This window comes from Cervus elaphus, chromosome 14 (genome assembly GCF_910594005.1).
Source record: "Cervus elaphus chromosome 14, mCerEla1.1, whole genome shotgun sequence".
Taxonomy (NCBI): Eukaryota; Metazoa; Chordata; class Mammalia; order Artiodactyla; family Cervidae; genus Cervus; species Cervus elaphus.
In genome coordinates, this window is record NC_057828.1 from 37384173 (window position 1) to 37405656 (window position 21484).

Here is a 21484-nt window from a genome sequence, read left to right on the forward strand (position 1 = left end):
GAGTTAGAAAATAAACTTATGAGATCAATAGAATAGGGCTACAATGTTTTACTGGAAGATGCAAAAGTAGACAATTTAATTCATGAATCTTTTCAACTCTGAAGAGTTCTGATGGTGACCAAGCTACATGTTCATGCAGACACAGCCAAGCTTTATGCAACACATGAGACAATAAGTGTATGAAAGGGAAAGTTATTTAAAATCAGTGGGTTCAGGCAAGGCAAAGGGATATTCTTTTGAAGAACTCTTTAGAAATAGACTTTGTCCCTTTATCTCTGGTAGTCTGAAGGTAAATTGAATAATGTTTTATCTCCAGTTAGAGTAAAATAACCTTTCTGTCTGCTGTAAAGTAAACAATCTGAAAATTCTCTGTGGTATGATGCTGTGATAAAATAATAACAAGATAAACCAGGATTTCAGACAGAGCCATTCATACATTTATTAATTCCATGCATGCAAAATGCGTCCGTCCTGCAGTGGAAACGCAGTAATGATCAGTGTGTACATAATTCCCCTCTCACCGGCAAGACAGACATTGGAGAAGTCATTATACCAGCAGCATAGCAATCAGCCTCTTCAACTCACAGATGCTCTGAATTTCCCCTCAGTGTGTCCTTCCAATAGATTTCCCGACAGAGTGCTTAATCCTGGCTCACTCTCATTGTGTTCCTGTGTTTCAGATGAAATAGTGTGTGTGCTATTGAAAAATCTTTCAGTGCCATGGCTGATCATATACTTGGATGTCATGGCTTCAGATCCCAGTCATGCCTTCAAGATTTCCTGGCAATTATAGATTTTAATCATAGAAAATGACTTATCCAGTGGGAGTGATTATTTGTAACCTTCATTTTCCTAAAGTTCCCTGTCATGTTCATTCTCAGTCATCCTCAGCATTGACCAGGACTTTTCAGAGAAAATAATAGAGTAGCTTTCTCAACTTTCTAACTCTTCCTCCCTCATAGAAATGTAACCATCTGTATACTTGTTCTTAACTCCTCTCCTATCTGAGTTATACTGCCCCAGGGTTCTTGTTGCACCCTTCACATTTCTATTTTCTGTTTTAGACTACCATATATTTATTGGTTTACTCACCACAGTTCTCTCCCGTCATAAACGCCATGTTGACCCGTGATACACTCTACCTCCTCTTCTGTTATCTCTCCTATTTTTACAAATTCATTTCCACTTGCTATCTCTAATTCTTCTCTCTCCAGTTTCTCAATTTATGAAATCTTGCTTGTGTCCTCCACTTATAAACTGAAACTTTTATTCAGTGTTGTGAGTGATATTCTTCTTGTTGATAAATTTGGTGATGAACTCTCAGTCCTGAATTGACATCCTTGCAGTGTTTTTCACTCTTTTCTGTATTTCATTACTCCATTCTCCAGTTTGTGCCATCATTTTCTCATCCTTCAACTTAGTGTTGTTCCCAGATTTCTCTGCTTGTATCAAAAACTCAGGGTTTTTGAGACCCAAGAATCTTTTTTTTTTTCCTATTTATTGTCTCTATAGAGTCCGTATACTTCCTTATTTTATCCACTATTACTGTGAATACACATATAAAATCCCTTCTGAGCCCCTGACCTACAAATCCAACTAATAGAGATTTCCACTTGGATTTTTATCAGGCATCTAATGTATGCAAAAAATTAAAATTTACTTCAACATTTTGTTCCCAAATCTGCATAGACTTTCCCTCCTAAATATCTCTCAGATTTGCCCACTTATCTCCTTCATCTCTTCATCTTTCCTTATTTCCTACACAGTCGCATCTCTCTGGGAACTACCATCATCTTCCAACTCATATCCCCTCTTTCCTTGTCGCATACTCATATATTCATTTCAGTGCATCTAAGATGATCTTTCCAAAATGCAGACCTAAGTATGGCTGTTCTAAGGTTCAGTAGATCCCCCATTGTCCTCAGGATAAAGTCCAAACTTTTAAGATTGAATGTAAAACGCTTTTTGATATAGCCCTGTTTATCATGGCATTTATTCAGATGACAACTTTTTGTGCCCCCCCCCACTGTTCTTTCTAGTCAACAAATTGATGTCTGTTAAGTGACATTATACTCCTAATTACAAGCTTTTGAATATGCTGATTTTTTGATAAAACTCCTTTTAAATTTATTTTTTATTTTTAATTGGAGGAATAGGCTGCTTTCTTTGCTTGGAACCTCCTACTTCCTTTCTAGTTCTTCTTTTTTTTTTTTTTTTTTTCTTTTTAAAAGTCTTAATATATTTTAGTTACATTAATACATTTCTCAAAAAGACGAAACATCTATTTCTTCATATTGGTCTAGCACAGTTATGAATAACATTACAGTCTCTATTTTTAAGCCTTAATATTTTCAAAATGGGATTTTCTTTGCATATTCATATTTTGCCAACTTTGCCCATCTATCTTCCCTCATGGTTGGTTGAAGAACTACTTTTTATTCATTTTAATTTCAAAACTTTTTCACATGATGCAATACATATGCATATAGTAGTGGAAAGTCTTAAGCAAAGTCTAGTTCTTCTTTTTCATTAGAACTTGTATTATGTATCAACTCCTCCAGGAAGGGTTCTTGACTTCCAAAGATTTCACTGGAAGTCCATTTAATGTGTTTCCAGAACACACTGCACTTGCCTCATTGACATTTTTATCACAAAGTATGTTTGCATGCCTATTTATACACCCCATATTTATTAAAGGTTGGGCTGGCACTTTGTTTAGTACATTTTCCCATGTATGAGCTGTCTACATTTGGTAGTAAAAGCTATGAAATTAGAGGAGCTTGCCAAAGAAGAAAGAATACAGAAAGAGTAAAGGAAAATGGGAGCCATTGCAAAGACAGATTTCAAAGTACCTCCTCACTGTGGTTTGGGAGAAAAAAGGGAAGAGGTCAGGAGTCAGAGGGAATAACACTAAGGTAGATAGAGTGTGATGGAAGTCAAACAGGGGGTCCCTGGAAGAAACCCATCAGTAGCTTGTTGAGCAAAAAAGAGTGAGGGAGTAGGCGGAAATTGTAGTTATTTTGCACTGGGAAGTCATTGGTGACCTTTTGAGAGAGCAAATTTAGTAAAGCTTTAGATTCAGAAGGCAGGATGCAGGAAGCTAAGGAAGATGTTGAGAGCAGGAAGTGAGGGATGTGTGCACAGTACTCTTTTAGGAAAAGAGACCTCAAAAGAAAGGGGACCAAGGGTGATAGGCTGGTACTTGGGAGTAGCAAAACCAAGAACAGATTCTCTCCTTCCCGCCCCTCTTCCTTCCTTCCTTCTTGCCTCCCTCCTCCCCTCCCTTCCTCTTTCCCTCCCTCTCCTCTTTCCTTTGACTTCCCTCACCTTCCTTCTTTCCCTTTTCTTACTTCCTTCTTTCTCCTCTTCTTGCTTCTTTTTTCTCTAATACGAATAATTCTTTGAGTATACTTATAGTACTAATGAGAAGGAAACTAAATGAGAATAAAAAAACGTGATGACTCAGCAAAGAAAGGTTTGCTTGACAAAGTCTCTGAAACTGTTGAGTGAGCAAAGCCCTCATATTAGTGAAGAGAATTGGATTAGGAGTGCAGAGTGAGACAGTCTTGGAAAGTAAGATAAATGCCCCATTTATGAAAAGAGAGATTTAGTGCAAGGAAAACATTCAGTGTGTTTGAAAAATAATAATTAATGGATTTCACGTCATCCAAATCCTATATTTTCAGCAAAGTGTCAGATAAATACAAGCATAGATTTAGAGAAACAACCTTGATATCTGAGCTTGAGTAAAGTGCAAAGTTTTGAACAATATATTAATCAATTAAAGATAGAATGTGAAATATAAGAATTAGAATAGATAAAGACTTCAAACTCTTTAAGTTTCAGAACTCTTAAAATAGTTTAATGCCCTTGAAAATGTTCCTCCTCCTATAAACTGTTATCCTCAGAAAGATGCAAATTTAATAACAAATGCCCTTTGGCCCCCTTTAGGTGAACTTCATTACATACTCTCATTGTAGACAGGGGATGTTACAAATTTAAAATTAGAGTATGCCAATAGATAGCATGTTACTTGTCAAATAAAATTTTCTGGAGTCAACCATTTGTTATTCATGGCTTTTTTCTTTTTTATACTACTTTCAAAATTTCTCTCAGCATTCAAATTCAAATTATAAATGTACTAAAGTATTAATGTAATTAAAATTTATTCTACCATTAAATGTATCTTTATTCATAACTGTACTTCATAAGTCATTCCAGTCAGACATTTTTGTAATTAGACTGAAGTTCATTGATCATAATTTTTCATGTGAATAAAAGGTATTTGCATTTTCACCATAGTTAAGTCTCAAGCTGTGTGGCTCTTATAAAGAAAATTTTCACATCCAGTATTTGTTTCAGTTAGGTTCTTCTTAAAATGTGTTTTCAGCTGTCAGAAAATGCAGCATCACTTCCCATGGGCAAAATTAAGGGACTCTGAATAGGTTGGTTTATGTCATCCGTGAATGGGTAAGGTCTCAAGTTCCATGAGTTTTGCCTCAGCTACCATTAATTTACTGAGTTTTTTATTGAATTTTTCAAGCTGAGTTCAAGATGTATGGAAGAGATATAAAAGGATCTTTTAGCCATTTTCTGTTCCAAATGTATCGAAGCATGTACTTGAATTTCAAAACATGGACTTGGGGTTAAAATAATTTCTTCATTCATACTAGGTGTTAATTAAAAACAGGGAAGATGACATTTGAAGTTTGTTACCCTCTATGCTGTTTTAGAAATTGAACAAATTCTCAAAACTTCTTCTGGTAATGTGTGATTTTTATATACAAAGTAACAACAAAGTAACAAAGTATAAAATTCTTACATATAAATTACATATTTTCTTCATATTCTTAGAGCAAGCATTAGATGTGTGGCTTGTTTCAAGACATTGTGACTCTTTTAATTTAGTCCTGCAGAGGTAATATATCACCTCCTAAAATGCAGGCTTTTAATCATATCTGGTATCAAAGCAATGTGTGTATATGAGTATTAAAGAAACACTCAAAAGTATTTTCTTTAGAAATTAAATTTCTTTTCCTTGCTTTATTTTAAATACAAATGATATATTGTTCCACTTTACATTTGTGAATTGTTTGGCCAGGGGGAAAAAAAAGAGTTTAAGCAGAGTTCCTGTATTTCAGAATGTTAAAGAAATAATAGGAAAGACTAATACCAGAACACAATTAGTTACAGTAAATGACATCAGGTACTGGGGGCTCCTTGGAGGGTGAGCTTGATCCTAAAGGAATCAGAAAAGGCTTCATGGTGGGGGGGGGGGCTATATTAGAGTAGATCCAGGGAATTGCATAGAATTCTACTTGATAGCAAGGAGGCTTTTCTGGCAGTAATGGCACAGAGGAGAGAATTATCTTCTCCAGATCACTAAGTGATCCAGTTTGTCTAGAAGAATGAATGTATGAATGTAGTATAAAGGCAAGGTTTGGCCATAATGAGTTCTGGGGAGCCACTTCCTTATAGAGGCGGGATAAAAGTTGTCCTGTAGGACATCATTAAGAAGTGAATTGGGTGATGGGCAGAAGGTGGAACTTTGAATAGATTTAACTTGGAAAATAAAAAAGTCATGTCCACACTTGTTTGTTTCTACTATGTTCCAGATACAGTTAGATATTTTAGCTGCATTATCTTTGATCCTTCCAGCAGACACAAGGTTAGAGTTTGTCCTTTGAAAGATACTGTGGAGAATATATTAGAAGGCAACCAGATTAGGAGCCCCCTGGGGAGGTGACTCATGCATATTTCATCTTTTTTTCCTTTTATTCTGTGTACTTGAAAACAATTTCAACTCTCCCACATTATTGAATACCATTCACATTGGTTGCTGTCCACACTCTCTCCCACTTTCGGTTTCCCTTGTTGTTTTAATGGCTTACATTTGTATGATACATTAGTCAAAACTAATGAGCCAATAGTGGTACATTACTAACTGAAGCCCATACTTTATTGACATTTTCTTTGTTTTTACCTAACGTCCTTTTTATGTACTGCACTCTCATCCAGGGTACCATGTTACATTTAGTTGTCATGTCTTGGTTCATGCATGCTCAGTTGCTTCGGTCATGTCCAACTCTTTGCGACCATATGGACTGTAGTCCGCCAGAATTCTCTGTCCATGGGATTCTCCAGGCAAGAATACTGGAGTAGGTTGTCATGTCCTCCTTCAGAGGATCTTCCCGACCCAGGGATCAAACCCGCATCTCCTGCGTCTTCTGCATTGCAGGTGGATTCTTTACCACTGAGCCACCAGGGAAGCCTGTCATGTCTTGGTAACTATCTCTAAACTGTGAGTTTCTCAGACTTTCCTTGTTTTTGATGACCATACTAGTCAGATGTTTTATAAAATGTCCCTGAACTAGGGTTTGTTTGATGTTTTTTTGATGATTTCTCTGGGGTTTTAGGTTTGAGGGAGGAAGACCACAGAGATAAGTGTTCTTTTCATCACACCAGATAGCCATTGGTCTGTTTTGTTGTTGTTCAGTCACTAAGTAGTGTCTGACTCTTTGAGACCCCATGGACTGCAGCACTCCAGATGTCCCTGTCCTTCACCATCTCCCGGAGTTTGCTCAGACTTATGTCCATTGAGTTGGTGATGCTAACTATCTCATCCTCTGCTGCCCCCATTCTCCTTTTGCCTTCAGTCTTTCCCAGCCTCAGAATTTTTTCCAGTGGGTCAGCTCTTCACATCAGGTGGCCAAAGTATTGGAGCTTCAGCTTCAGCATCAGTCCTTCCAATGAATATTCAGAGTTGATTTCTTTAGTATTGACTGGTTTGATCTCCTTGCTCTCCAAGGGACTCTCAAGAGTCTTCTCCAGCACCACAGTTCAAAAACATCATTTCTTCAGTGCTCTGCTTTCTTTATGGTCCAATTCTCACATCTGTACATGACTACTGAAAAAAAAATCAAAGCTTTGACTATATGAACCTTTGTTGGCAAAGTGATGTCTTTGTTTTTTAATACACTGTCTAGTTTTGTCATAGCTTGCTGATCATTTACTATCTCTATTATTCCTTTTTCAGAATGTCATATAGGTGGTGTCAGTCTATAATCTTTTTAGACTGCCTTCTTTCAGTTAGTAATATGAATTTAATAAGGGTACACAGAATGTTGGAGGTATGCCAAATGGACACAGAAGCCAATCGAGAGAGTTCCCACTGGAAAGATGGAAAACATTTTGCAACAAAATAAATTATTATTGTCCTATTGGGGAAAGAGCAGACAAATAGATCAATGGAACAGCCCAGAAATAGACCCACACAAATTACAGTCATCCGACCTTAGACAAAAGTGTAAAGGATATTTAATAGAAGAAAAGGATTCTTTTCAGCTTTTAAGAAATTGTTTTACATAACAAATTGCTATGTTTTTTAAAAAACAGTGAACCTAGATTTGTACTTTATGTTGATGATATAAATCTCATTGTAAAGTGACATTTTCCCCACCTTTTTCATACTTACACTTTGGAAAGAAATTCCTAAATGTAGCTCAAACTAAAGGAATAAGAATTTATGCTTCAACTCATTCAGGGTGAAATGTATACGTAAATTACTCTATTTTTTTTTTTTGATGGGGAACTTTGTCCATATCCTCCACTTATTCAGTCACTTATTTATATCCGCATGAACCTCTGGGTTTTTTATACTTCCTCACAAAGTTTTGGAAAAGAAAGACAAGGAAGAAGATTGATTGTGGTGGAATCCTTTTTTATTGATTGTTGACTTTTATTTGATAATATTTCATTGAGGATTTTTGTTTCTATCTTAGTAAGAGAAAATGGCCTGTCCTTTTCCTTCTTGTAATGTCTTTCTCTGAGTTTAGTATTTAGGTAATACTAATCTTATAGAAAGTGTTAGGAACTGTTCTCTCTGCTTGTAATTTTCTGGAAGAAGAACTGGTAGCACTTCTTCCCTAAATATTTGGTAGAATTTACCAGCAAAACTTTCTAGAACTATTGCTTTTTTTGAAGGGAGGTAACTAACTATTGATTCCTCTCTTTGAAATAATAGAGCTATTCAGGTTTCCTTTTGCCTCTTTTGTATGTTTTGGTTTATATCTTTCAAGTAGTTGATTACTTAAGTTATCAAATTTGTGGGCACAGTGCTGTTGATAGTGTTACTTTATTATCTTTTTAATATTCATAGGTCAGTAGTAATGATCCACAGTGTCTCCCCTCTCTTTTCTGATATTGACAATTTGTTTTTTCTTTCTTCTTTTCCTAGTTAGCCTTGCTGGAAGTCTATCAATTTCATTGACTTTTCTCTATTGTTTTCTGGTTGCTTCTGTAATTTTATCCTTTCTCTAGCTTTAAATCACCCTTCTCTTTTCCTGTGGGAGCCGCTGGGTTGAGAGGAGCGTGGCCTTCTCCTCTCCCCGCCATGGTGTGTGCTCGTCCACTGATATCAGTGTACTCTGAAAAGGGGGTGTCCTCTGGCAAAAATGTCACTTTGCCTGCTGTGTTCAAGGCTCCCATTCGACCCAATATTGTTAACTTTGTTCACACCAACTTGCGCAAAAACAACAGACAGCCCTATGCTGTCAGTGAATTAGCAGGTCATCAAACCAGTGCTGAGTCTTGGGGTGCCGGCAGAGCTGTGGCTCGAATTCCCAGGGTTCGAGGTGGCGGGACTCACCGTTCTGGTCAGGGTGCTTTTGGAAATATGTGTTGTGGGGGCCGCATGTTTGCACCAACCAAGACCTGGCGACGTTGGCACCGCAGAGTGAATACAACACAGAAGCGATATGCCGTCTGCTCTGCACTGGCTGCCTCAGCCTTACCTGCGCTGGTCATGTCTAAAGGTCATCGTATAGAGGAAGTTCCTGAACTTCCTTTGGCGGTTGAAGATAAACTTGAAGGCTACAAGAAGACCAAGGAGGCTGTTTTGCTTCTGAAGAAACTTAAAGCCTGGAATGATATCAAAAGGTCTACGCCTCTTAGTGAACAAGAGCTGGCAAAATGAAAATGAGAAACCGTCGCCGTATCCAGCGCAGGGGACCCTGCATCATCTATAATGAAGACAATGGTATCATCAAGGCCTTCAGAAACATCCCTGGAATTACTCTGCTTAATGTAAGCAAGCTGAACATTTTGAAACTTGCTCCTGGTGGTCATGTGGGACGTTTCTGCATTTGGACTGAAAGTGCTTTCCGAAACTTAGATGAGCTGTACGGCACTTGGCGTAAAGCAGCCTCCCTCAAGAGTAACTACAACCTCCCCATGCACAAGATGCTTAATGCAGACCTCAGCAGAATCTTGAAAAGCCCAGAAATCCAAAGAGCACTCCGAGCACCACGCAAGAAGATTCATCACAGAGTCCTGAAGAAGCATCCACTGAAAAACCTGAGAATCATGTTGAAGCTTAACCCATACGCAAAGACCAGGTGCCGGAACACCATTCTTCGACAGGCCAAGAACCACAAAATCTGCATGGATAAGGCAGCAGCAACACTAGAAGCCAAATCAGATCAGAAGGGGGTTCAGGGCAAGAAGCCTGTGGTGGGAAACAAAGAAAAGAAGGCTGTTGGTGATAAGAAGCTGAAGAAGCCTGTGGTGGGAAAAAAGGGCTGCAGGGACCACGAAACCAGCAGCTGAAAAGAAACCCACAGAAAGGAAACCCACCTCAGAGGAAAAGAAGGCTGCTGCATAAACTTAAATTTGTTTATTCCGTAAATGCCAAATCATTTTGGACAGCTAATTTTGAATAAAGACCTGAACAAAGAGGCAGTGAGAAATAAATAAATAAATAAATCACCCTTCGTCCTCTAGTTTCTGTGATACTAAAGCCCCACCTTAGGTTATTGATGCATTCAACACTATAATTTTCCCTCTAAGCACTGCCTTTGCTATAGAATCCAAGTTTTGATAAATTATATATTCATTCAGCTCATTATAATTTTTAATTTCTCTCTAGGATTTTTCTTTGACATATGAATTACTAAGATGTGTATCATTTAATTTCAAACATTTGGGTATTTATCAGCTATCCTTATTTTACTGATATTTAGTTTAACTTCATAATATATGTAGTTCTATTATAATCATACTTTGTATGATTTTTATTCTTTTAAATATTTTAAGGTTTGTTTTATGGCCCAGAATGTGATTCATCTCTTTGAACACTGATGAATATTTCGTATGTGCTACAGAATAACTCTACTATAGTTGGGTAGAATATTATATACACATCAATTACATCAAGTGATGGATAGTGTTCTTCAGGTTCATCTAAGTCTTATTGATCTTTTTGTCTGTTTTATGTATCTATTACTGAAAGACTGGTGCTGAAGTTTACAACTATAATAATGGATTTGTATATTTCTCCTTTCAGTCCTATCACTGTTTGCCTTATATATTTTGACACTCTTAAATTTATAGACATCTAGCTTGTTCTGTCTTCTAGGAGACTTGACCTCTTTATGATTATTCATCATCCTCCATTAGCCCTGACAATCCCCCTGTTATAAAGTTTGCTTTGTCTGAAATTAATATATCTACTCTAGTTTTTGTGGGGAAGGAGGGGGGATCCCCTGGTAGCTCAGCTGATGAAGAATCTACCTGCAATGTAGGAGGCCCTGGTTCGATCCCTGGGTTGGGAAGATCCCCTGGAGAAGGGACAGGCTACCCACTCCAGTATTCTGGCCAGGAGAATTCCATGAGCTGTATAGTCCATGGGGTCGCAAAGAGTCAGACATGACTAAGCTACTTTCACTTTCATAGTTTTTTAAAGAAAGCATATTTTATAGGTTCATTGGTCCATTCCTTTAAGTTAATTAAGGTAAAGAAACCTTTTAAAATTTACAAGCTAATAGTTATCAAACAATGCAAATTTGTTTATTAACCTCAAAATTATCAATGATGAATTCAGCAAGGTAGCAAGATCCAATATTAAAATACAGAAATCTGTTTCATTTCTTTATACTAACATTGACATATCAGAAAGGGAGTCAAGAAAACATTACTTTTTAAAATCGCATCAAAAAATAAAATACTTAGGAATAAACCTGACCAAAAAGTTGAAAGACTTACATGCTGAGAACTATAAAACATTGATAAAGGAAATGATTCAAAGAAATGGAAAGATATACTGTGCTCTTAGACTGGAAGAATTAATATTGTTAATATGTGCATACTATCCAAAGCAGTCTACAAATTTATTGTGATCCCTATTAAATTACCCATGACATTTTTCACAGAAGTAGAACAAATAATCCAAAAATTTATATGGAACAATAAAAGACCCAGAAGTGTCAAAGCAATCTTGAGGAAGAAGAACATAGCTGGACGCAGAATCCTCCCAGATTTCAGATAGTACTGCAAAGCTATAGTACCCACAACAGCATGGTATTTGTACAAAAAGAGACATATGGATCAATGGAACAGAACAGAGCATGTAGAAATAAACTCACACACCTATGGTCAAATAATCTTCGACAAAGGAAGCAAGAGTATATAATGGAGAAAACACAGTCTTTGGCAGGTGGTGTTGGGAAAGTTGGATAGCTGCATGTTAATCAGTGAATTTACAACACACATACACATCATACACAAAAATAAACTCCAAATGGCTTGAAGGTTTAAATATCAACATAAGACTTGACATCGTAAAACTCTAGAAGAGAATATAAATTAAACATTCTTACATAAATTGTAGGAAGACAATAAAAATAAAAACAAAAGCCATTAAAAGGAATGAAACAATTTCATTTGCAGAGCTGTGGATAGACCCACTATCATATCATATCAGAGTGAAGTAAGTCAGAAAGAAAAAGACAAATACTGTATATTAATGCATATACATGGAATTTAGAAAGATGGTACCAACAATCCTACATGCAGGGCAACAAACAGAAACTTCTTTAACCTGGAAAATGAAAGAGTCACCTAAGTCCAGGAAGTGCAGAGAGTCCCACACAGGATAAAACAAGGAGGAACATGTCAAGACCCATGCTAATCAAAATAGTAAAAATTAAATATAAAGAAAAAGTATTAAATGCAACAAAGGAAAGGCAGCAAGTAATATATGAGGGCATCCTCATAAAATTTTCAGATGATTTTTTAGCAGAAACTCTGCAGGTCAGAAGGGAGTGGTATGATATCTTTAAAGTGAGGAAATGGAAAAACCAAGAATACTCTACCCAGCAAGGCTCTCATTCATATTCATCAGAGAAATAAAAATCTTTACAGGAAGAAAAGCTAAGAGAATTGAGCAGTACCAAACCATCTTTACAACAATTGCTAAAGTAACTTCTCTAGGCGGAAAAGAGACCAGCAACTTAAAACAGCTTTTTACATATATAGACTGTTAAACAAAAAACTTATGGGGAATGCAAACCAAAGAACTATAGTATATACACAAGCGAAAAAAGAAAAAGCATCCCAAATGAACACTAAAGATGGTCATCAACAAGAGAACAAAGAGGAAGGGAAGAAAAAAGACCTGTAAAAATGAACCCAAAACAATGAAGAAAATGGCAATAGAAGAAAATCCCTGGTGGTCCAGTGGCTAAGACTCTCTGCTCCCAATACAGGGAGCCCGGATTTGATACCTGATCAGGGAACTTCTACATGCCGCAACTAACTACATACCACAGCTAACAGTCTACATATACCTGAAGATCCCACATGCCCCAACTAAGATCCAGTGCTGGCAAATAAATAGATATTTTTTAGATGAAAATGGAAATTTTGCAGAATGTATATTGAACATTAGAAGGAATGTTGCTTTACACTGTAATTTATTATTGCCTTGGCTCTTGTGATTCTTACACTTTCCTTACACTGTTCTTGAATAAAAGTGTGATTTTTCTCTCCTCTGAATACTGTTCTAGCACCTAATCACACATATAAATAAAACAGAATCTTGTTGAAGTGCAGCTCATTTTATACAATGATGCGCCTACCAGTTTTACAAAAGCATATACTGTATCAGTGAAATGAACATCCTGATATAATATAGTTAGCAGATACCATGGATCTTAAACCAGTCCTCCACACCGATATCACAAAGATATCACCTGTGTGATATCTTTCTCTTTTAAAATATGTCCGTGCTGTTCTTCATATTGAAATAATTTCCTAAGCTTTCGTACTTAGCCATATGAAGCAACTAGACTACTCTACCCTGTGTGTGTGATAAGGGCCATTGATGTGTGATCCTGTTACTTTCAGTACTAATTTTTTAATGAGTTTTTTTTTTTTTTTTTGAGTCCTGGGAAAATATTATGCTTCCTTAAGAAAGCACCTGCGTTCTGTCTGCTGGCGGTGCGGTCCCTCTGTCACTGTTGTTTGCCGGATTCTGTGCCCTTGTATTAGTCCTCCCCACCCTCCCTTGAACTGGGGGAGTTCTCACTGATCTTTTGCATTTTTGTGTTTCAGATTGTAAATCCAGTGTGCAGAATATGTTACCTTTGGAAAATTTTTCCTATAACTATGATACCAAATCTTTAGAATTTGGGTAGTGTTCTTTGCTTCCTAGGAATAAATGTAAGTGTATTCCAGAGCAGATTCATCATCTATACACTAAAAATTCCAGTTGGATCACCTGGAGGACTTTAAAGAGTGTTCATTTGGGAGTGTTCAACATGATCTGGAAGCCTGGATCAATACCAGCTACTAGGTTCCCCACTGCCTTTTGCACTAAGTGCTACCAAATGTGTTCTTTGATTAATATTAGCCAACTCTAATAACACATTTTTGGAGCTCTTCTATGTGACTGGCCTTATTTTAAGTGCATTTCTCATTTATCTCAATTGATCCTCATGACAAACTTTTAACATCAGTGTTTTATTATTGCCTTCTTTCTACAAATGAGGACTCTAAGGTCCAGAGAATGTATCTTCTGCCCCAGTTTTACAGCCAGCACACGAGGGAGTCAGGGTTTGAACCCGAGCAGCTGGCTTGCATATTCTAGTTGCTTCACTCCATACTGTGCTCCTTTGCTTGGAAATATTATTTACCTGTTTTAATTACCTAGTGTCATCTTCAAAGTTGGTATGAATTAAGCTTGTTTTTATTTCTCCCAAGTAAAATCTTTTTATCTAATCTGTATACCATATTATACAGTTAGAAACCCTGGTTTGTGAGTACTGAAAAGCAAGTGGCACTTCATTTTCCTATGTGAAAATGATGTTTTTTTAAAAAAGGAGGAAAGCCCAAATACTTACTGCTTTCACTAACTCTTACTATTGAGAGGATAGACTTACCTCAGAAGTCCCTAACTATTGTCATGATTTCACTTTTATTTGACCTTGTTGGAGAAAAAATCTGCATGTGTGATTTTTCCACATGATTCATCTTACCTTGCAAATGCCTATTGTAAAAGAGTATAGTATTTTAAAATATTTCTATAACCACTTCCCTGTCTTCTTAGAGAATAACAAGTTTAATAAAATCTTTCCTTTATGACTCAGGCATAATGATGATGAATGTCTGTTATTTTATTAATGCTATTTAATAACTTACCTGTGACTACTTTTTACCTTTTCTTGCCTTAATGTCGTATTTTCCACTGTCTTTTTTTTCTGTCTTGAGTGGATATCCTTCTAAAATACTTCGCCCCATACACTAATAATATTTGCTACATCATGTATGTGTTGATAAATGTGTTGATAAATGAATCACATTTGCTGATTTATATACCCATTAAAATAAAAGTAAAAATGCATAACAGGAATAAAAATGTAATTTTTAGTGAAAATTTTTATTATTATTTTCTTGACTCAGAGGCATTGTTGTATCAGTGTCAAAATATACGTATATCTGGGAGGGACTGAGACTACCAGCAGTGGGACTGCTGGATAAAGAAAATATACTGAGTTCTGAAAATGTGTTATAATTACAAATTTAATGTAGTAATATATGTATATATTTTACATATGGAAATATAGAACTGAACAACACAAACCTCTTTTATAGTATGCTTTTTATCCTTTTGACTTTCTGAAGTAGTTATGGTTCCAAAGCAAATTACACCATGTAGAATTCCTTTTGCTTTTAAAGGATTTTGATAATTCTGTTATTTAAAGGTTCGAGGTGAAGTAATGAAATTAGTACATCTGGCTTAACAAAGCCATATTACACTGTTCACGTAGGAACAGTTGTTTAGAGATGTATTTTTACTCCTGAGTTTGTTCATGCTTGAATATCCAAATGAAAAATAAACTGCAATCTTACGGTAAATTTGTTGTTGAACTTTGTTTAGCCGTGTGGGTGATGGGGATAGCACATGTGCAAGATGATTAATTATTTTGCTGAGAAGCATAATGCTGTGGAGCCATCTGCTGTGCCATTATTGGGAGGGTGATCCTGATAGATTACCCACTAAATTCTTTTAACACTTAGATCCAAGACTGCCAGTAGTCCTCCAGATTCTCATTAAATTAAGGCTACTGTGGAGATTTAGGAGCAGCTGGACCATGTGGAAAAATGTCTCCATGTTGTTACTACCAGTAATTCAACCTTGAGAAAACCATCTCAAGCCCACTCTTAAGATCTTTTAGTGGGATTTCTGCCATTTATATCACTGTTATCTTTTCCCACAAAAACCCCACTTCAAAAGCTTTAAAAGTATTTTGAAAAGATATTTTGAACATCGACATTATCTTGGCAGAGTTTAACGAGCTCCTCATCATCAAGCACACAATAGCTCATATTTTTTGTGCAATACTATATTTTTCATATTCTGTATACCATTTATTCAAAATTTGCTTATTCACTCATTCAGCAAACATCAATTCAATAGATACTTTTGCTTTTGCTATGCTAAATGCAAGGTTATAGTCTTAAATGAAACAAAATTCACCATGATGCCCTGATTTTTATCTTAGCATTCATCTTGTCCTGGAGGCATGTTCTCTGGAGGTCCTGTGACAGAGCATTATAACTTCTGTAATCTCAAACTTTCCAGGTTACTATTTGACCAGTGAAATGGAAATCATTTTAGAAGGTTTGTTAGAAATTCAGTCCTCTTAAATATTAAGTTAAATAGTTTGACTTGATCTCTGCATTGAACTTTGTGTGGGCCACATAGAAACTAAATTTTGATCTTAATGATACTACCACAAATGTGTATCTGTTGAATTCAGGGCATTTTGAAAACCTATCAAAAACAATTTTCCTTATTAATAAAATCATGAGCCTGAGAATCTCTTAGAGGGTTGTAAAATGAGAATATATATGATTAAACCCAATAAAATGGAGTATTTGTACCTCAAAAGCAGGAGGCTGAGATTGCTTGCTAATTGACTATTATTCTTTCTAGCAAGCATTTATGCAGGCCTAATTATGATAGTGAAGAAAGCCTGCAGACATTCATCTTGCTCTCTAGAAATGTTTGATTTATCATATAATTAGTAACTATTGAGTACAGTAAGAACTTATTCGTTTTCTTCTGACTTTCTTTTCTTCAGCTTCCCTGTATTTACTTTCACTATGTTTTTCTAATCCTCGTCAGCATGTTAGCATCTGTTTTTTTTTTTTTTTTGGTGTTTCTTTATTTCATTTTAGTCATACTCTCTCCTGTGTTTAGTTCAGAAGCCCTTTACTGTTAATCTTTCTGGACATCTCAGTTTTCCTTTTTGTAACTATATTCTGAAATTTTCCTCATGTGCTGTAACTCAACTTATCTTTCTGGAAAATAGCACTAATAATATTTTCCTAGGCCTCAGACTGTTGGAATAAAATGAATAAAGATGGTTGTGACAATATAGGTAATACCTACCCAGAAGATAGTAGGCCACCTGACTTTGAAATCCTCAAACAAATATAATAAATTGTTCTTTCTAGTGCTGCCAACATGAGCAACCAGGGATTCTGAACATGACCAAGGCTGTAAGCACCTGCTTATTATTGTAAGCCAGCATGCCTCACAGATATGCTTGCCATTTTAGTTTTATAAATAACACACAAAAAGAAGATGTGACTGGCTGATGCTATTTAGGAATGCCAGATCCTCTCACTCAGCCTAGTTAAAGACGAATTATGGAAGTGGATTTCCTGAAAGTACTTTGGAGAAAAGTAAAAATCACTTGGTGGGTAAATAATGAAGCACAATGTGCTCTGTGCTCAGTTGTGTCCAATTCTTTGCAAGCCCTTGGACTGCAGCCTGCCAGGCTCCTCTGTCTGTGGAATATTCCAGGCAAGAAGATCTTGATTTTGAAGGAAAAGGATGCATAAAGGATGAAATATCCTCCTTTGTAGAAAAAGAACACTCTATGGAAGGAGGTGTGTAATTGATTGGGTGTGTAAACAAGATAACTGGGTCATTTAATAACAGACTTTCAGACCGATGGTAAAGAGGATGGTCAGCAGTTGTTCTTTCTCATTGACACGAACGGTAGAGTGGAGGCCGGAGGTAGAAGTTACCACTTAAAATTTTGCAAGATGCTAGATAATATTAAAAGGGGCACTATAGTACCCAACTACAGGTTAAATAAATTTAACAATTATTTCTTTATTAGCCAGTATAGACATGGGAAAGGGATAAGAAGAGATGTTATGCTTAGGTAGGTGGGCCATAGCAAGCAGTTTAGGGACTCAGTACTAGCTGAAGTGTGAAAATTACCTGTGATTGACAGACGGAGATAGAGATACACGTAGTCCTAGAAATTGTGTTAGAATCCTAGAGTTAAAGAATCATTTAGCTGTTTATCTAAAAATAGAACTAAATCTATAAATTGCACATTAAAGTGTAAAAAAGTGTCAGTTGCTCAGTCATGTCCAACTCTTTGCAACCCCATGGACTGTAGCCCGCCAGGCTCTCCTGTCCATGGAATTATCCAGGCAAGAATACTGGAGTGGATAGCTGTTCCCTTCTCAAGGGGAGCTTCCTGCCTGACCCAGGGATTGAATCCAGGTCTTCTGCATTGCCGGCAGATTCTTGACCATCTGAGCCACCAGAAAATTGCACATAAAGATACACAAACAAATCAATAAATCTAACTTTTTTATTTTCTATATACATATATGCTTACGTTGGACTAAAAAGCTATCTTGAATAGTTCCATAGTTTCTAAGCTTCAAGTTAGAAAACTTTATGTTGTCCCTGCACAAATACAGTAATAATCCTAGTGATCAAATTTTATTATCCCTTTGGTTGGGAGAAACCATTGACTGCTATAGAAGGAGTGTGAGTATTATAGTATTATGTTCCAACTATTTCTCAGACTACTGGGAAAATATAATGTTTTCACTGTTATATAAACCTCTACATAGTCCATGTCTAGAATATGGTATATAGAGTAGTAAAAGCTAGAGCAATCTAGCCAACCACAGACTGCAGGCTCACTTAAGTGCAGTATAAATTGTTCTAGATGCCTTACATTGCCTGTTAACATTATCTAGTAATGATCCATGTCATTAGAAAAATTGCTAATAGTATTGGATATTCATATTACAGGGCAGTGAATGATGCAAATGAGAACTTTTAGAAGTTTAAAGTGCTATGTAAATGCCAAATATATTTGTGGAAGATTATTAACACATAGCAGAACATGTCCCATCTATAAAATGAAGGAAACGGATTCTTTGATTACAGAAAGACCTTCAGTTTCAACATTCCATAGCTTTATGTTCTCATGGTCTGGTCACATGCATTGTTGGTCGTTGTGGTCACTATCAGGAAGCAGAACCATCTTGGTACCTTATGTGAAAGAGCTGAAAGAAGTACAAAGACGGGCTTTTCTGGGATGCTGAGTATACCAATGTAGGAATGTGCTCAAAAGAAGCAAGATAAAATCCTACGTGCCTATAAATGAACAGTTTTAAAGAGTTATATGTGTGTTTTTCCATTTGTTTTCATGAACTAGTGGAGGCACTCCATTTGGGAACACTAATGGCTGCCCACGGCTACTTCTTTCCAATCTCGGATCATGTCCTCACACTCAAGGATGATGGCACCTTTTACCGGTTCCAAGTAAGTTTATTAAAAGTATTATTTAAAAGTAAAAATATGTCTGCATTTTCATTGTTTTTGCAGAAATTTTGAGACTTGACTTATTTTACTTTGACTTGAGTTAGTTAGAATCTAATTAATTAATTATTTGTGAAAGCTAAGTTGTGTGATGATTGAAGTTATATTTTATATAAAAAGTTTGAGAAAAATTCAGAGTGACAGTGGAATTCAGGAAGATGAGAGAGTCATCTGTAAATTATATTTATTTGCTAGGAAGGAAGTTGAGATATGGTAGCTAAATTTGTTATCCTCTGGACCCTGTGTCATCCAGAGCCGTCTACAGTCCAAGCAAACGGTCATGGGAATATGTATGCCCTGTAATATGAATATCCTTGAAGCTCCAGGGTAGAATTAACTAATAAATACATATCCTCTGCATGTCTGAGACCTTCTATAAGTCTGTGGAGAAAGGGGCAACGGAGAATGAGATGGTCGGATGACATTACCAACTCAATGGACCAGTGTTTAAGCAAACTCCAGGAGATAATGAAGGACAGGAAAGCCTAGATGCTGCAGTCTATGGGATCACAAAGAGTTGGAAATGACTTGGTGACTGAAAAAGTCTGTGAAGGACATGCATGATGCTTTGCGTGTGTATACTCAGGAGGCCATCTTAGATAACTTATGAACTGACAAGAGTTATTCTAGGTCATTTTCAAATGAGATTCCTATAAAGAATAAATTTTCAGGAAATGAGTGTGGACTCCAATTTTGGTCATTGGTCTACAGTTGACATGAGTTATGATGATTTACCTGAAGTGTATTATATATTTTATTAGACATTATGGTTCATTAGTAACTGACTAGTGGATTCCAGTCTGTAAAATTAAGGCACATATAATGCCAGAGTTTAAACTGTAGCTCTAGGTACTTTCAGAGGATTCTTCCCATTGTCCCACTTTCAGACTTTGGCGCATTCTTCTCACCAGCTCTGAGTTATTGATTAAGTGACTTGAGTGCCTAAGGACTTGCTTGGGGAAACTGAGAACAGAAGGAATATGTTTTGAAAAAAGTTGTTCTCAAAGGTCCTTGTCTTCCTAGAATATTCTCACTGCTACAGAACACTTCTATCCAAGGAAATAATCATTGAATTTTACACTGAATAGCTAGGAAATAATGCAGTCTCCTGAAATTGTGATACTGATCTAAGTATTCAGGCAATTAAAATAAGCTGGATCATACGTGTAACTCTATGGCTGATTCATATCAATGTATGACAAAACCCACTGAAATGTTGTGAAGTAATTAGCCTCCAACTAATAAAAATTAAAAAATAAAAAAAAAAGAATTAAAATAAGTTGGATCACTTAATTATAGAAGTCTTTAAAATAATGAAGCTTTATCCTTAGAACAGTTAAATTTAAAGTAATACTAGCTTAAAATAGCTTATTATTAGGTTAGAATAACTTGTGGCCCTAAGGTTAGCATTTTAATGAATAAAAATTATTAGAAAAGAAATTTTGTGTGTGCTACTAATACTTTTTGATTTTTTAAAGGAGTTACTTTGGTATTGCAGGATTATATATTCCATAAAATCTTATTTTTTATATGAATTTTTCATATACAGACTATAAAGTAAACATTAGGCCTAAAATATTTTTCTTACAAATTCTAAATGAAAGATATTTTGATAAAATACCAACTTTTATCCATCTTCACTGGCAATTTACAGGTAAAATCATCTATGTATAAGATTAATATATCTGTAAGGGAGGCACTGAATATAATCTGTATGTGTGCGTGGTAGGTCACTTCAGTCATGTCTGACTCTTTGCTCTCCTATGGACTGTAACCCACCAGGTTTCTCTGTCCATGGGATTCTCCAGGCAAGAATACTGGAGTGGGTTGCCATGCCCTCCTCCAAGGATTCTTCCCAACCCAGGAATTGAACCCCGGTCTCTTATGTCTCCTGCATTGGCAACTTGGTTCTTTATCACTAGCGGCACCTGGGAAGCCCTGAATATAATCGGTCTCTTGACAATTATCAAATTCAAAAATTTCCCTCAAAACAAACTAGCTGAGGCATGGCTGAAAATTAGTAGTGATGTCTTGAAAGTGAAAGTGAAAATGAAAGTTGCTCAGTCGTGTCTGACTCTTTGTGACCCCATAGACTATACAGTCCATGGAATTCTCCAGGCCAGAATACTGGAGTGGGTAGCCTTTCCCTTCTCCAGGGGATCTTCCCGACCCAGGAATTGAACCGGGATCTCCTGCATTGCAGGAGGATTCTTTACCAACTGAGCTGAGAATGGACCATACCACATTCTGGAGAAAAGGAGAGACAGTTTTTAAAGAGCTTTACAACACAGCAAAAGAATGGGTGCAGATGATAAACTTATTACATTACTTCTAGGTACAGGCAGAAGATTGCCCAGTTTGATATACCTAAATAGATGATCAGTTCAGTTCAGTTGCTCAGTCATGTCTGACTCTTTGCGACCTCATGGACTGCAGCACGCCAGGCCTCCCTGTCCATCACCAAGTTCCAGAGCTTACTCAAGCTCATATCCATCGAGTCGG

The 21484-nt window shown here is 36.5% G+C and overlaps 1 protein-coding gene and 1 pseudogene across 7 annotated transcripts in view; both read left to right on the forward strand.

The window, feature by feature from the left end:
• Positions 1 to 21484, forward strand: part of RGS7 (regulator of G protein signaling 7) — a 469633-nt gene that overhangs the window by 351877 nt on the left and 96272 nt on the right. For all 7 annotated transcript variants that reach the window (XM_043923595.1, XM_043923593.1, XM_043923591.1 and 4 more), the window contains one exon: positions 18819 to 18925. In XM_043923595.1, the coding sequence (XP_043779530.1) occupies positions 18819 to 18925 (107 nt within the window). The remainder of the gene's footprint in view (positions 1 to 18818; positions 18926 to 21484) is intronic.
• LOC122707758 lies at positions 8364 to 9676 on the forward strand (annotated as a pseudogene).